Here is a 15,930-nt window from a genome sequence, read left to right on the forward strand (position 1 = left end):
TAAAACATTCAAACCTGAAGTAAATAAATAATAATAAAAAAAAATATATATATTGGTTATCGGTATAGGCAAAGATAGACAGAAACATATCGGTTATCAGTATCGCCCAGAATTTCCATATTGGTGCATCACTAGTAACAACATGTTGGGGTGTTGGGTATAATCTGGGGATTTTAGCATAGGGTTTACAGTGTAAAGAATGCTATCATCATAGACTGCTTGATTTATCTTACCATGGGCACATTCTAAGCTTACTTACTGACATTTTTCCTCTAATAATAATAATAATAATAATGATTCTCTACATTTATACAGCCCTTTTTTGCTACTCCAAGCACTTTTCATAGTCAGTGGGGAGCCACTTTAACCACTACCACCAATGTGTAGCACCTGCCTGGATGATGCGACAGCAACCATTTTTGTGGCAGTACGCTCAACACACAATAGCTGTTATGTGGTGGAGGCGTGAGAGTTAGTTAGTTAGTTAGCCAGTTAGAAACAGGGGATGATTAGGGGGCCAGAATGACCAGTACTGTTGAATTAGTGAATTCATAGATAATTCATGATTTTCTTATTTAACCAAACTTTTTAAAGCTGTTTTTCTAATAACTTGCTTTTAAAATCTGGGTTGACAGAGAATTAGGTTTGTAACATTTACTATTGTAAGATTTATTATTTGTGTCATGAGCTACTTAAAAATAAATAAATAAATAAAATAAATAAATAAATACTAAATACTACTTAGTGGATGAGTTAAGTTTAAATGTTACAGACTCCTTTTTTTTTATGTTTATCCAAATATTAAGGCTTCCTGCGTTAAATCAGTCTTGTCATTTATATATTAGATAGATAGATAGATAGATACTTTATTAAACTCCATTATTTTGGAATTCCCATAGAATAGTCTTTGTTGTGCGGTTTTCAGATTATTGTATTTAAGTGAACAGACTCTGATTGCTCTGCCTGTGTACGAATACAGCATTAGAAAATTAACAGGACCAATGCTAGCTTTAGTAGTTTAATTTTTGCTGATGAAATATAATGTGCTTTTACTACATCCATCACATCTGAGGGGTTATACTTACTTGTGACTTGTTCATGGTATAATCCCCTCCTGCACACCTCTCACCAAAAGGTATCAACACCGCGGTGTGATATTTCATTTTATGCTTCTATTAGTGTTCACTTTAACATGCCCATGCAGAAGCAAGCATGGTGGGGTGGGGGTGAGATGTTATACAATGATCAAATCTCATGTGCTTGGCAATGCTGTGGGATATGACATCAAAACTTGGTACAATGATAGCTGACACTTTGGGACACAAAAGATACTTGATTCCAGGGTTTGTGCATCATAAAATGTCTTGGCTTTGTGCTGTACAATCCAGTTTCTTGGATAGAAATCATTAAAACTGCCATTTTTTGGTGTTGTATTTAGTCAATTTTGGTGTAAGCAAAGATTTTTAATCCTACAAATATTTTGTTTTAAAAACTTGGAGGGATGTACTCGCTACTCCTTTACTATATAAGAGGAATAATAGCAGTTTATTTTTAGGTATTTAATTTAGGCACAATAATGCCAAAACCCCTTGTGGCTATAATAGGTTAACAGTTGGACTAATATCGTAGTCTTTCGGAAGTGGAAGGATAGTTGGATGGCAATGTCTAACCATGTTTAATTATTCTGATTATTCGAGTTTTAGACAGAAGATTATTGAAATTACACATAGCATAAAAGAGATGTGATGTTGTTTGTAACTTAAATCATATTTATTTTGCTCTCCGTTAGAGGTGGTCAAAGTGTCTGGTAAGAGAGGTCATTTGAAATCTGAATTCCGAATTATGGGAGAGCAAGGTTCTGCCCAGCAAGAGTTGAAACGGGTCTATGAGGAAATGTCTGCTATACGGAACAAGCTTCAGGTGAGGCTCTTCAAGGTGCATCCTTTCAATTATTATAAGTAAAACAGTGAAGTTTGATGTTTTTTGTGAGATTTAGCATATTCTTTATTTTTTTTTTTTTTTAAGTTTTGTGTGTAAAGCTATTGCACTATGGGGAAACCTCTGTCTACAACCTCGGTGTTCTTCAATGGCTCCTTCCATGCTTCTCCATGTGCTCTTATCAGCTGCCTTTTGTATTCATAGATTCAGTTCTGCCAAGTGCAGAATATAGTGGAATTCTTACTTAAATGTGCTAATTATCATTTACACATCAGGTTCCACCTCGTGCTGCTCATTTTGGGTCAGAGGTTACATCATCTATGCTCACTTTCCCCACATAAGTTGATAATTTCGAAGGCCTCCCTGCAACCACTCGCCCTATGACATTGAATTATAGCAGAGAAGTGATGTCCCTGAAATGCGTGCAGGTTAAGTGCTCTGTATCTCCCCTCTTACCTTTCTCTGCATCAAGATCAGTCCTCCCCCATGCTTCTGTAAATGGAGAAAAAGGTTGCAGATAAGATGAAAATATGTGTGGTAATGTTGCAGACTTTGCATGTTGGAAAATACCATTTTTGTTTGTGAAATTCTTTGCAAAGCCTAACTCTGTTTTAGTGCAAATTTTTACTCTTCACTAATAACACTTATAGTGGAGACTGTGTCCTTGATTTTTAAATGATTCGAGTTCGAAATTTACATTTTTTTTAGGCTTACTTCAATTTCCTCTCACACTGCAAAGATAAACATTTTTAAGTGACGTATCGATTTATTTGAGCGAGTGTGCCCTGCCATGGACTGACTCCCTATCTAGAACTGACCTCTGGTTTGTGTTTGATGTTGCCAGCATGAATTCTAGTCCAAAGTATATTTTAAATAGTGCATAGTTAAAATATGTCTTGACTTGCTATATGGTTGTGAGACATGGAGCTATCCAGAGATGAAGACTGGACTACTTTGGTACTGTGTCTCTCCGGAAAATCCTTGGGTACCGTTGGTTTGACTTTGTGTCGAATGAGTGGTTGCTCATGGAGTCCCGACTGAGGCACATTACCTGCATTGTGAGGGAGCATCAGTTACGGAACTACAGCCATGTGGCGCGTTTCCCCGAGGGTGATCCGGCTAGTAAGATCCTCATTGTTGGGGACCCGAGTGGCTGGACGAGGGCAAGGGGTCGCCCACGTAACACCTGGCTGTGGCAGATAGAGAGTCATTTCTGGAGGGTGGGACTAGACCGCGGGTCTGCCTGGGGGGTTGCAAACCGGGATCCAGATATGTTTTGTTGTGTAGCGGGTGTGGCAACACACTGTACCAGTGTATGCTCCCCGACTTGACTTGAATGTAATTCAGTAATTTATTTTAACTATCAACAAAAGAACAGTTTTTATGTATGTAGAATAGAATTGTTTTGTTCAGGAGTTCCTTGATCCTCTGAAATTTTGTCAACAGGATTTCATCTTTCTTTTGCAATTAATTTCTAAATTTTTAAATTACAATTGGTGGTCATCTGATTAACCCAGATAACAAATGGTATGATTATTGGGTACTCAGCTGTGTAATTGGCTTTTATATATGACATTTTTCATATGAGATAAGGGAATGCATATGTTTATTTCGGGCCTTTTTTTGGTAATCATATTTTGCATGATTTGTTAAATGAAAAGAGAGAGTATAAATTCCCTTTAGTCCATGGTTAAATAAATGTTTTAGATGTAGATGTAGAGAAAAGCCAAGCAAAATGACACCTTTTATTGGCTAAATGCAAATGAAAAAAGATGGCTTATCTTGGGCCAGTGACATAGTAATTGTTATTGAAGATATTTCTGCATCATTTCTGAAGTACTACACTTTAGGTTGTCTCAATCTCTATGTGCTAGTTATCTTGCCTTACAGATGAAAATACAATAAGGTATCTAAAGCATCTGCATAATATAATTTTTAAACGTGATATCCTGGGCAGGTATTAATCTTACTAGTTGAAGAATTTCATTTACTCCTGTACATATTTTCATTGCTGAAGAGTTAGGTGTATGTGTGTTTACAACCAAAGTGATTTCACTAACATTGTGAACATTTTTAAGGAGATGGAATGCAAACTGACATCAATATTCACTGACAGGTAGAGTGAATAACATGGATTATCTATTTACAATGGCAGCTGTCAAGAGGTGGGACATATTAGACAACAAGTTAACACTCAGTTTTTGAAGTCAGTGTGTTGGAAGGATGGGGGAAATGGGCAAGCGTAAGGATCAGAATGCCTTTAACAAGGGCCAGTTTGTGATTGGTTAACCACAAGTATTGCACTATCTTACGAATCTATTAGTTGTTTGGATTTTAGAGAGAGTTATCCCTGAAGATGGAGTGGCGCACTTCGTCATTCTTAATAGCCGACTCCCTGGAGTGCTGCGCGGTGCAAGTCCCGATTGATGCAAAGCAATAAGGTGGGAGTGTCTCCTGTGTACTCCTAATCGTGCCACACTTTGCACCGCATCAGTCTTCATAGCTGTATCCCTGGTGCATGTGCCATATTCCGCATCAATGAAATAATCCCCCAATGCCCTTGAAGTTGTGAGTACTTCAAAGCAATAAGGTGGGTAAGACCCTGTTAACTCCCAAACATGATTCACCTGGCACTGCATCACACTTCTTTGCACATCATATATTTTGTGTAAAGGTTACAGTTCCTGTTATGTGGTGGGAGTACAACATGAAAGTGTCCAGGGACCACAAAATTTTCAGGGCCTGCATTTTACAGGACCACAGTGGTTCTGGAAAGTTTTGCATGGTGGAAAAATACTTGGCACCCTTGCTAAAGGTTATTTGTGACCAGTTTCTGTACTTTATTGTGCTTATGATGAAGTATATCTCTATTTTATGATGATAGTGAAAATTAGCAAATAATGGTCTGATCTTTTTCTGTTTTTTACCAGCTGGAAAGTGCTGCCCAACAAGAGTTTTCCCTGCAGCTGCATGAACGGGAACAGAAGCTGTTGCTTCGAGAATCTTTGGTTCTTAAACATGAACAGGCTTTGAGCAAAATTAAAGGAGTTGAGGAAGAAGTCCGCACCCGTATCCGAATTATGAAAGAGGTAAGTCTTGAAAGGTTAAGCGAAATCAGAATATATCTTGGCTATTGCTTCAGTGGAAATGTTTGGCTGAGATCATTTGGAGTTTTGTGACTGGATTTAATGTAAAAATGAATCTAGTTTGGAAACAAGCAGTGCTTTATGTAAGCAGGGTAAGTTTTATAGTTCGTTATGACTTGTATTTTGTGGTAGGGCATCATGGCTTTTTGCTTGCTTTAATATGTGACTTGAAGCACACTCAAGGGAATGATCAGTAAAAGAAGTGAAAACAAAATTTGGAACAAAAAGCAGAGGAACTTCCCCACTGTCAGATGAGATAAGAATGCAAATCCTTTTTCCCCTCCAAGCAGCAGAACTTTTTCTTGCCTCTCAGTGTATTGAATGGTGTTCCAAATTTGTCATACTTTTCTGCTTGTGTGATCACTTCAGTCCCATTGATTTTGGGTTGATATTGAGCTCCTAATAGAGTGAGATGAGTTTCCATAACATATAGTTAGGACAATAAGTATTTGGACAGTAACACATTTTTCATAATTTTGGCTCTGTACACCACCACAGTGGATTTTAAATAAAGCAATCATTATGTAATTGAAGTGGGACTTTCAGCTTTAATTTTAAGTGTTTTACAAAAAATTTTGTGGGATCCATTTAGGAATGACAGTCTTTATCACATTTAAAATATATAAGAGTGCATCTCTTTATTGAGGAGGATTTGTAGGATTTCAAAGGCAGCCACAAGACTAAAATTTTCAAAAAAACAAACATTGCAGTACAAAAAAGCTGAGAACCAGTGATGCCTTTTCCTTCTTTATTTAAAAGAAGAGCTGCTGTCAAGATGATAAGATGATATAACCTTTCAATTTAAAATGCTATTAACCTTTATAATTAAGTCAAATTGGGGTGGCGCCCATTTAGTAATTATTCCTGTCTTACATCAGATACTTCTTGTGATAGGCTCCACCTTCCCCCGCAAACTTGCCCTGGATAGGCTGATTTAGAAGATGGATGGATGAAATGAAGACTAAAATTAAAAAGAAACAATCGCATTTAAATAATTACAAAATATAACAAGCACATTTATTTACCATGTTAAAAAGTAAGAACAGCAAATAAAAATATGAGGAATACAGTAATCCCTCGCTATATCGCTCTTCGACTTTCGCGGCTTCACTCTATCGCGGATTTTAAATGTAAGCACATCTAAATATATATCACGGATTTTTCGCTGGTTCACGCTTTCTGGACAATGGGTCTTTTAATTTAGGTTACATGCTTCCTCAGTTTGATTGCCCAGTTGATTTCATACAAGGGACGCTATTGGCGGATGGCTTAGAAGCTACCCAATCAGAGCATGTATTACATATTAACTAAAACTCCTCAATGCTATAAGATATGCTTCCCACGTGGCGCTTGTTTTGTTTGCTTCTCTCTATCTTTCTCACTCTCTCTGCCTGACGGAGGGGGTGTGAGCAGAGGGGCTGTTTGCACCGAGGACACTGACGCTCCTCTACAAAATGCCGCTTTATCACGGTGCTTCTGTATACTTAAAAGCACGTATTGATTTTTTGATTGTTTGCTTTTCTTAGCAGCTCTCTCTGACATTATCTGCTCTTCACGGTGCTCCTTTGAAGATAAGATATGTTTGCATTCTTTTAATTGTGAGAAAGAACTGCCATCTCTGTCTTGTAATGAAGCACAGTTTAAACGTTTGACTAAAGGGTGTTATTTCATGTCTAGAGGGCTCTAATAATGTTAACAGTGTGGGAGAGTTTATAAGGGCTTAAAATATATAAAAATAACCATACAAACATATGGTTTCTACTTCGTGGATTTTCACCTATGGCGGGGGAGTCTGGAACGCAACCCCCGCGATCGAGGAGGGATTACTGTATACAGTAAATTCTCCTGACTAGAAATTTGAAGCAAAATCTTTTTTTAACCAAGTCTTCCCGTAGATTAAGTCGCATTTTAAGCAGTTCTTATCTGGTTCAGTCTACAAAGAAATCTGTAAAATGATTGAAGTGATAAGACTTATTTTATAGAATATTTTTCCCACCCATCCTATATCTTTTTTTTTTTTATTTTATTTAAATTCCATTTTGTATTCTAGAGCAAGCTAAACAAATACTGATAAATTTAACGTTTGCTATACAGTAAGGTCATCAACCTCTTTATAGCATATCTCTTCCCCTCATCAATTTATAAGTTAAACTTCAGAAGTTCTGTCCTCTGCTTTTTGGATGTAAAGTACATGCAGCCCCTTTAATTGTGTTTTTAATTAGGAGTAAACTCATGTCTGTACATTTTTTTTTTTTTTTAAAGTGTGAGATAAAAATAAAATTTAATGCTTAAAGTATATTTAATTCTGATTACTGATATGAACAGTGTGTATATAATTTACACACCCTTACTGCAGTTTCAATTTGGTAAAGGCTAAAATCATCCATCCATCCATTATCCAACCCGCTATATCCTAACTACAGGGTCACGGGGTTCTGCTGGAGCCAATCCCAGCCAACACAGGGCGCCAGGCAGGAAACCAACCTCGGGCAGGGCGCCAGCCCACCGCATGACACACACAGACACACTAGGGACAATTAGAATCAGCAATGAACCTAACCTGCACGTTTTTGGGACTGTGGAAGGAAACTGGAGCACCAGGAGGAAACCCACGACGACACAGGGACAACATGCAAACTCCATGCAGGGAGGACCCGGGAAGCGCTACCCACTGTGCCACCGTGCCGCAGACTAAAATCATGTTAGACATTATTTCACCTTGATAAAGATGTCTAAGTTTTCATTATTATAATACAGCAAAGCCTATTCTTTAGCCCTAAACTTTAGGCCTGTCTTTCTATGGCATATGAAGAGAACCTGTTTGAGCAAATTAACTGTTTTGTTCACTTTTCAGCCGTGACTCAGTAGGCACTACCACATAGTGGTGTTGTGCTGTAATAAAAACATTTATAGGAAAATAGTGTCCTTCACTATTGTGCATTCATTACTTGATATTCGCACAACTTTTTTAAACCTTTGCAGCTATGTGATTGCTAGTGTCTTTTCTTTTATTCATGTGTTGACTACAGAGACTCTGTAGTATATTTGGACACAATGGAATGGAGAACAGTATTGTTTATTAAGTTATTTAACTGCTATAAAGAAGTACTTTTAATATGATAAAATATAGTTTAGTATTTTAAGATGGAAAGTAATTAAGTAGTATTCTATAATACAGTAAAAAATTTTTGATGGGTCACCACACGATTATACAGTAAAATTAATCATGTTCATCCAAGCACAGATTCTGTGGTGAGTGATACACCACCCTTCATTTAGTCTACTATTTATTGTAGCAGTACTTCATCATGGACGTAGACTATAAACAAAACTGTTGATGCATCACCGAGATCTTTGATTTCTGTGTTAAGAAAATACAGTGGTACCTTGAGATACGAGTGCCCCAACGTACAAGTTTTTTGAGATACGAGCCGTCACTATGTCGATTTTTTGTCTTGAGTTACAAGTCAAAATTCGAAATATGAGCCATCTATTTAATGACACTTGCCTAACACTTCACTTTACTGAAAAGAAACTGATTGTGCAGCAGCGCTATTTAATGACGCTTGACTTTATGGAAAAGAAACTGACCATGCAGCAGTGCTATTTAATGACACTTGCCTAATGCTTGACTTTATGGAAAAGAAACTGGATCGTACAGCGGTGCTATTTAATGACACTCGCCTAACGCTTTTGTTCATTATAAATTCTTTTTTTCTTTTGTTGAAAACATTTAACAAAAATTGGGGTGGTTTTTTGGGGGATGGCACGAATTAATCTCATGTCAATTCATTTCAGTGGGTAAAATTGATTTGAGATACGAGCATTTTGACTTACAAGCTCAGTCACGGAACGAATTAAACTCGTATCTCAAGCTATCGCTGTATAAAAAAAATATTCCACTTGACACCACCACTACCCATTGCACGACCAGGGAAATTATCAAACTAAGATGAGTGGCCAGCAGAGATTGGAACAGGAGAGATGAGAGACAGATGCATACAGCCTTATGAGCTGAAGGCACTGTGGTTGGAAATGGAAAATGAAGGGTGCAGCAGAAGAATGTGACGATTGTTGTACAAACAGTGCTTCTTCAAAATAATTAAGTGTTTTTTAAGATGAGCTAAATAAATTTCATAGATTACTGTATACTTATTAAAATTATATTTTGTGTATTTCATCCAGTGCCCTAAGTTAGGTGACTAAGTTCAGTAACACTACTTCTCTCAATTATATTTTTCTCAGCCTTTCTAAAGCTTACAGTAGGCATGTGCATCGGCAGTGATATACCTTAGGAATCTATTCCATTTTCAATTACCCTTGAGGATTAATAAAATGTATCTAATCCATTCTAATTATTATTTTATTAATGATAAATATATATTATATGCTAAAAAAATGATAGAGACTAGGGTTCATGCCCTGGGTGTTCCTTGCATGGAGTTTGCATGGTCACCCTTTGTTTGTGTGTGTTTCTTCTGTGTGCGTCAGTTTCCTCCATCAGTCCAGCGATATGCAAGTGGTAGAAAGACTGGTATCCTATAGCCTCACGCATGCTGTGTTTGGCTCCAGCTGTCATGCAACACTGCTCAGGATAGGTGGGTTTGGAAATTGGAGGGATGGATGGAATCAAAATTGTTTACTGTTTTTTATTATATGGCTCTGCTCTCAATTGTATTAATAATTTCTTCTTGGGTCCCTAGTATGCCACCAAGGTCGTTCATACACCCCACCCCCCTCATTTGGATCCTTAGATTGAAAAGATTAACAACCCACTAGGTTAAACTGTTTTTAGGTACCAAACCTAAAATGCATGAACTTGCATTGAGTGCGTTTGCATGCACACACAATACCACTATAAGGTGAGTAACCTATTTAAGGCAGAAACCTGATTTCTCAAAAAAATAAAATAAATTAAAATGTACATGCATGAGTCCACCAATGGGGTGTTCCTTTGGCAAAATGCTCCAATGTCCTAAACATTTGCTAAAAAGATTAATCATTGTTAATGGCCAGCAGTTCATACAGCTTAAAACTTTCACATCCCAACCCACCGCTGTTACTTCTGGTGTGCCCCAAGGCTCTGTCCTGGGGCCTCTTCTTTTTATTATTTACCTTCTTCCCCTTGGCAATATTTTTCGCAAATATAACATTAATTTTCACTGTTATGCTGATGACACCCAGCTCTACCTTGCTGGTAAACCCACCTCCTCTTTTCCACCACCCTCACTTATTGACTGCATTTCTGAAATTAAATCCTGGTTCTCTTCAAATTTTCTTAAATTAAACAGTGACAAAACTGAGGTTCTCCTCATTGGTTCAAAATCATCATTATCCAAAACCAATAATCTTTCTTTTATTATTGATAACTTTGTTGTTTCCCCATCATCTCAGGTCAAGAGTCTGGGTGTCATCCTTGACAGTACTCTATCTTTCCAATGTCACATTAATAACATCACCCGGTCTGCTTACTTCCACTTACGTAATATTAATCGCATTCGTCCCTCCCTCACTCCTCATACTACTGCCATTCTTGTTCATAGTCTTGTCACTTCTCGGCTGGACTACTGCAATTCACTCCTCTTTGGTCTCCCTAATAAATCTCTTCACAAGCTTCAGTTAGTCCAGAATTCTGCAGCACGTATCATCACTGGAATCCCATCTTTTCACCATATTACTCCGGTCTTGCAGCAGCTTCGTTGGCTCCCGATCAAGTTTCGTATTGATTTTAAGATTCTGCTACTAACTTTTAAGGCCATCCATAACCTTGCACCTCCATATCTGTCTGACCTTCTACATGTTGCCATTCCCTCTTGTAACCTTAGATCCTCTTCCTCCACCTGTCTGACCGTTCCTCCCGCCCCTCTAACCACCATGGGGAGCAGAGCTTTCAGCCGTTCTGCTCCCAAGCACTGGAACTCATTACCTGCGGATCTCCGAAATATCAAATCATATTCATCTTTCAAATGTAAACTTAAAACACATTTGTTTAAAATGGCTTTTTGTTCTTCCTCCTAATTATAGTGGTTTTGTTTGGTTTTCATTTTTAGATTTTCTGATGTTTTAAGTTGTTTATAATTGTGTTTATTTATTTATTTATTTATTTATTTATTTATTTATTGTTTGTTCGGTGTCCTTGAGTTCTCTGAAAGGCGCCTTGTATAAATAAAATGTATTATTATTATTATTAACATTAACATTAATTCAAAAGCAAGCACGGAGTCTTGGAGCCTGAGGTTGTACTGCTCAGCTCGTCAACATTTAGTTTAGCGATTTGTGAAATTTTGAGACAGATTATTTCAACTAGGAGAGGAAATGATTTGATGGCATGAGGATTTACCTCAGTTAATCTGGGTGGATGCTTCTCCTCCCTTAACCCATGGCTCCAGGATGCATGTGCAAAGCAAAGACACACACAGACTACGAAATTCAAACCTGCAATCCATTTAACGGTTTACATGGCCTCATAACCAGGTTGTTCATGGAAAAATCTACTTTAAACCTGATTTCGCAGCGGCGAATTTCCTGGTCTCTCTAACTGAAATAAGAGTGTACATGGCATTTTTAAAACTGCGTTTCTGTGAAAAAACAGGTTATTTAAAGTGCATGTTAACACACTAATTATTTCTTTAAACAAAAGTTAAAGTGCAACTGAAAGATACTGTATATATAATGCTAATTTATGTTCAATAAAAAGTTCCTTAAGTGCTGCATTCACTATTAACATTAATTAATAACGATAATGCATACATTGAGTTTGTAATTATTTTTTATACCCTCCATGATGATTATCATAGTTCTAATGTATAAGCATATTCCACCTTTTCATCAAAGACTAGGCTCTACATTCACAAGTAAAGATGCTATTTTCTTTTTCTCCAGCAATATGATCATGATGTCCAGCAACTAACTCAAGCACTGAAAGGCCAAGTTAAAGAAAATAAGCGACTTAAATCATCTTTTGACACAATCAAAGAAGTCAATGACTCAATGAAAAAGCAGGCAAGTATATTTGTTCTGTGTGTTTTTTTTTTTTTTAAACATTTTGAAAAACATTGTGTAAAATACAATCCCGGATATCTTGTAAGTTTGTAAAAGAGTGTGTGAAAAGAACTGTTATAGCAATTTTTTTATATGCCAGATCATCTAAAAAAATTACTTTCATGCTTTGCGAATGTAATATCTCCATAACCAAGCAACAAAACACTATTATTGTTAGGAGTTGCATCAGTAAATCTCACATTAAAGGAATTTTTCTAGATAATAGTTTGTCTTTCTGTTGGGACAACAAGCAGGGAAAAGCTCTTGTCATTTATATATCAAATGCTCATGGAGAACTGGTAACATTGCTGCTCTTTTTGAAGATATACAGGTAGGTCAATAAATATTTGGACAGAGACAACTTTTTTCTAATTTTGGTTTTGTACTTTACCACAATGAATTTTAAATGAAACAACTCGGATGCAGTTGAAGTTCAGACTTTCAGCTTTAATTCAGTGGGTTGAACAAAAAGCTTGCATAAAAATGTGAGGCAACTAAAGCATTTTTTAACACAATCCCTTCAATTCAGGGGCTCAAAATTAATTGGACAATTGACTCAAAGGCTCTTTCATGGGCAGGTGTGGGCAAGTCCGTCGTTATGTCATTATCAATTAAGCAGATACAAGGCCTGGAGTTGATTTGAAGTGTGGTGCTTGCATGTGGAAGATTTTGCTGTGAACAGAAAACATGCGGTCAAAGGAGCTCTCCGAGCAGGTGAAAGCCGTCCTTAAGCTGCGAAAACAAAAAAATCCATCCGAGAAATTGCTACAATATTACGAGTGGCAAATCTACAGTTTGGTACATCCTGAGAAAGAAAGCGCTGGTAAACTCAGCAGTGCAAAAAGACCTGGGCGTCCATGGAAGACTACAGTGGTGGATGATCACAGAATCATTTCCATGGTGAAGAGAAGCCCCTTCACAACAGCCAACCAAGTGAACAACACTCTCCAGGGGGTTGGCGTATCGATATCCAATTCTACCATAAAGAGAAGACTGCATGAAAGTAAATACAGAGGGTGCACTTTAAGCCTCAAAAATAGAAGGGCTAGATTGGACTTTGCTAAAGAACATCTGAAACGCCAGCACAGTTCTGGAAAAACATACTTTGGACAGATGAAACCAAGATCAACCTCTTCCAGAATGATGGCAAGAAAAACATATGGAGAAGGCGTGGAACAGTTCATTATCCAAAGCATGCCACATCATCTGTAAAACACGGTGGAGGCAGTGTGCATGGCTGCCAGTGGCACTGGGACACTAGTGTTTATTGATGATGTGACACAGGACAAAAGCAGCCGAATGAATTCTGAGGTGTTCAGAGACATACTGTCTGCTCATATCCAGCTAAATGCAGTCAAATTTATTGGGCGGCGTTTCATGATACAGATGGACAATGATCCAAAACATACAGCCAAAGCAACCCAGGGGTTTATTAAAGCAAAGAAGTGGAAAATTCTTGATTGGCCAAGCCAGTTACCTGATCTTAACCCAATTGAGCAGGCATTTCACTTGTTGAAGACTAAACTTCGGACAGAAAGGCCCACAAACAAACAGCAAATGAAAGCCGCTGCAGTAAAGGCCTGGAAACTCAGCATCTGGTGATGTCCATGAGTTCAAGACTTCAGGCTGTCATTGTCAGCAAAGGGTTTTCAACCAAGTATTAGAAATGCACATTTTATGTCCAGTTATTTAATTTGTCCAATTAATTTTGAGCCCCTGAAATAAAGGGTTTGTGTTTAAAAAAAAAAATGCTTTAGTTGCCTCACATTTTTATGTAATCTTTTTGTTCACCCCACTGAATTAAAGCTGAAAGTCTGCACTTCAACTGCATCTGAGTTGTTTCATTTAAAATTCATTGTGATAATGTACAGAACCAAAATTAGAAACAAGTTGTCTCTGTCCAAATATTTATGGACCTAACTGTATGCTGATGCGGTCTTTCTGTAACATATACAGTAATGGATAGCACTAAAAATAAATTGTCTTTTTTATTTTTTAAAATAATAAATAGAAATTTTGCACTCTTATTGTACAATATCATGGCAAATACATGTATTCTATATACAATATCATTTTAAAAACATTGCAACCAAATTCCTGAAGGTGGCTCTCTTTCTTTTGCATAATTCCTTGCTATAATTTTTGGTAATGACTCTATTTGACTTGACTGTCATTTCCATACAACTAACAATGAGTTGTTTGTTTTCAGTTGCATGAATTGAATGAACAAAACAAAAAGCTGGAATCACAGGCTAAGAAAGTACAGGCTCGGCTGGACAACCTACAGGTAAAGGCTTTTGTGTAATCTTTTTTTCTGGGTCCTGTTCTATATGAAGTAGGTGATGATGGGTTAATTCTGACTGTGATATACTTCACTGAATTTCCAAAAAATAAAATAACTCAACATGCGACTAACAGACCTTGTTGTGTTTTTAAGCTGCTCTTAATCTCAGATTTAGTATGAAATATCTGTCTAGTTTGGTGTCTTTCGGGGACCAAAAAACATCTGGATCCAAAACACATTATTATTATTTGAAACTCCATGACCAATGAAGAATTCTTCTTGAGTGAGTTAGTAAATTTAGAATTAAAATGTAAATAATACTGTAACTTCAGCCCTCCAGTTTCAGGTAAGCTTAACACAAACCTTTGTGATCTCACAAAATGTTAAAACATGTATGTGAAACACAAGTTGTCAATTTCCCATTTAGCAATGTATCCTATTTTGTAAAAATCTGTTTTAGTATAGGGCATGGTTTGTTACAATCCTAAATTAATCTCAAAACAGTAGAAAAGCATGTACATGTCATGCAGCAGAAAATTTTATACTAAACAGAAATACTCGATGTATTTTGTAGTGATTCACCTCTACCCTTCATTCACTGGTCAAGAGTCCTGTCTTCAGTTCAAAGGCTCAAATCCCTGTGAATTGCATTCCCTGCTTATTATGCCTGCTGCAGGTTTTTTTTTTTTTCCCCTGACACATTGCAAAAAATTAATGTGTTTTCCATGTTCGGAGCATATAACTGGATAAGTGACACACAGATCATGTGACACGAGAAACGTGAGATTTCCAAGGGGGCATTTTGTTACTGTGGTCCAGTGCTGGTCACCATTGAGCACCGTTCCATCTTAAAATTTACCTCTGTTCTCCTTGCAAATTTGAGATAAAAAATGTTTCTTTGCCGTCACTCCAGATTGCATGGGGTAAGTAATCTGTAGAAAATACTATTTTTGGGTGGATTATTCCTTTTAATATGCAAAAGCTGCATTAAAACATGAACTGACTCTATAGGTTTCAACCATTTATGTAAAAAAAGGTTACATTACTTTTTCAATATAATGCTGTGATTTTTAGCATTATAGCTGAAAAAACTTGAATTCTCCTTCCTCAGTTGTGCAAATAAAGCAAAACCAGTAAAATAAATATAAATCTTTCTTTTTTTCTTTTAAGTTAAATATACATATACACACATAAACTAATGACAACATACAGTATGTAGGGAAAAGTAAACATTAATAAATACATGTGTCAGTCCAAGTCTGAAAATATTTTTTTATGCTACAAACTATGACAGGTACTTGACGATGTTAAAAGCTTGTTTTATCAGTGTATATAATATGAAACATATTTAAATATGGTGTCTTATCACATTAATATCCCTTGAGTCAGTCACACATTTTTGAGCTTCAGTGTTCTCCCCAGAACTTGTTTCCAGCCTGGTGGCAGGAAAAAGTAGCTGGGTGGGGTGGGACGGGGAAATTTGGTGGGGAGGGTAATTAAACGTGAACTATTTTTATTAGT

The 15,930-nt window shown here is 36.9% G+C and overlaps 1 protein-coding gene across 5 annotated transcripts in view; it reads left to right on the forward strand.

Moving 5' to 3' along the window:
- Positions 1 to 15,930, forward strand: part of LOC120522841 (coiled-coil domain-containing protein 138-like) — a 106,764-nt gene that overhangs the window by 34,126 nt on the left and 56,708 nt on the right. For all 5 annotated transcript variants that reach the window (XM_039743539.1, XM_039743537.1, XM_039743538.1 and 2 more), the window contains exons 5-8: positions 1,790 to 1,920; positions 4,869 to 5,027; positions 11,967 to 12,086; positions 14,335 to 14,412. In XM_039743539.1, coding sequence (XP_039599473.1) covers positions 1,790 to 1,920; positions 4,869 to 5,027; positions 11,967 to 12,086; positions 14,335 to 14,412 — 488 coding nt within the window. The remainder of the gene's footprint in view (positions 1 to 1,789; positions 1,921 to 4,868; positions 5,028 to 11,966; positions 12,087 to 14,334; positions 14,413 to 15,930) is intronic.

The sequence above is a fragment of the Polypterus senegalus genome, chromosome 2 (assembly GCF_016835505.1).
Source record: "Polypterus senegalus isolate Bchr_013 chromosome 2, ASM1683550v1, whole genome shotgun sequence".
Taxonomy (NCBI): Eukaryota; Metazoa; Chordata; class Cladistia; order Polypteriformes; family Polypteridae; genus Polypterus; species Polypterus senegalus.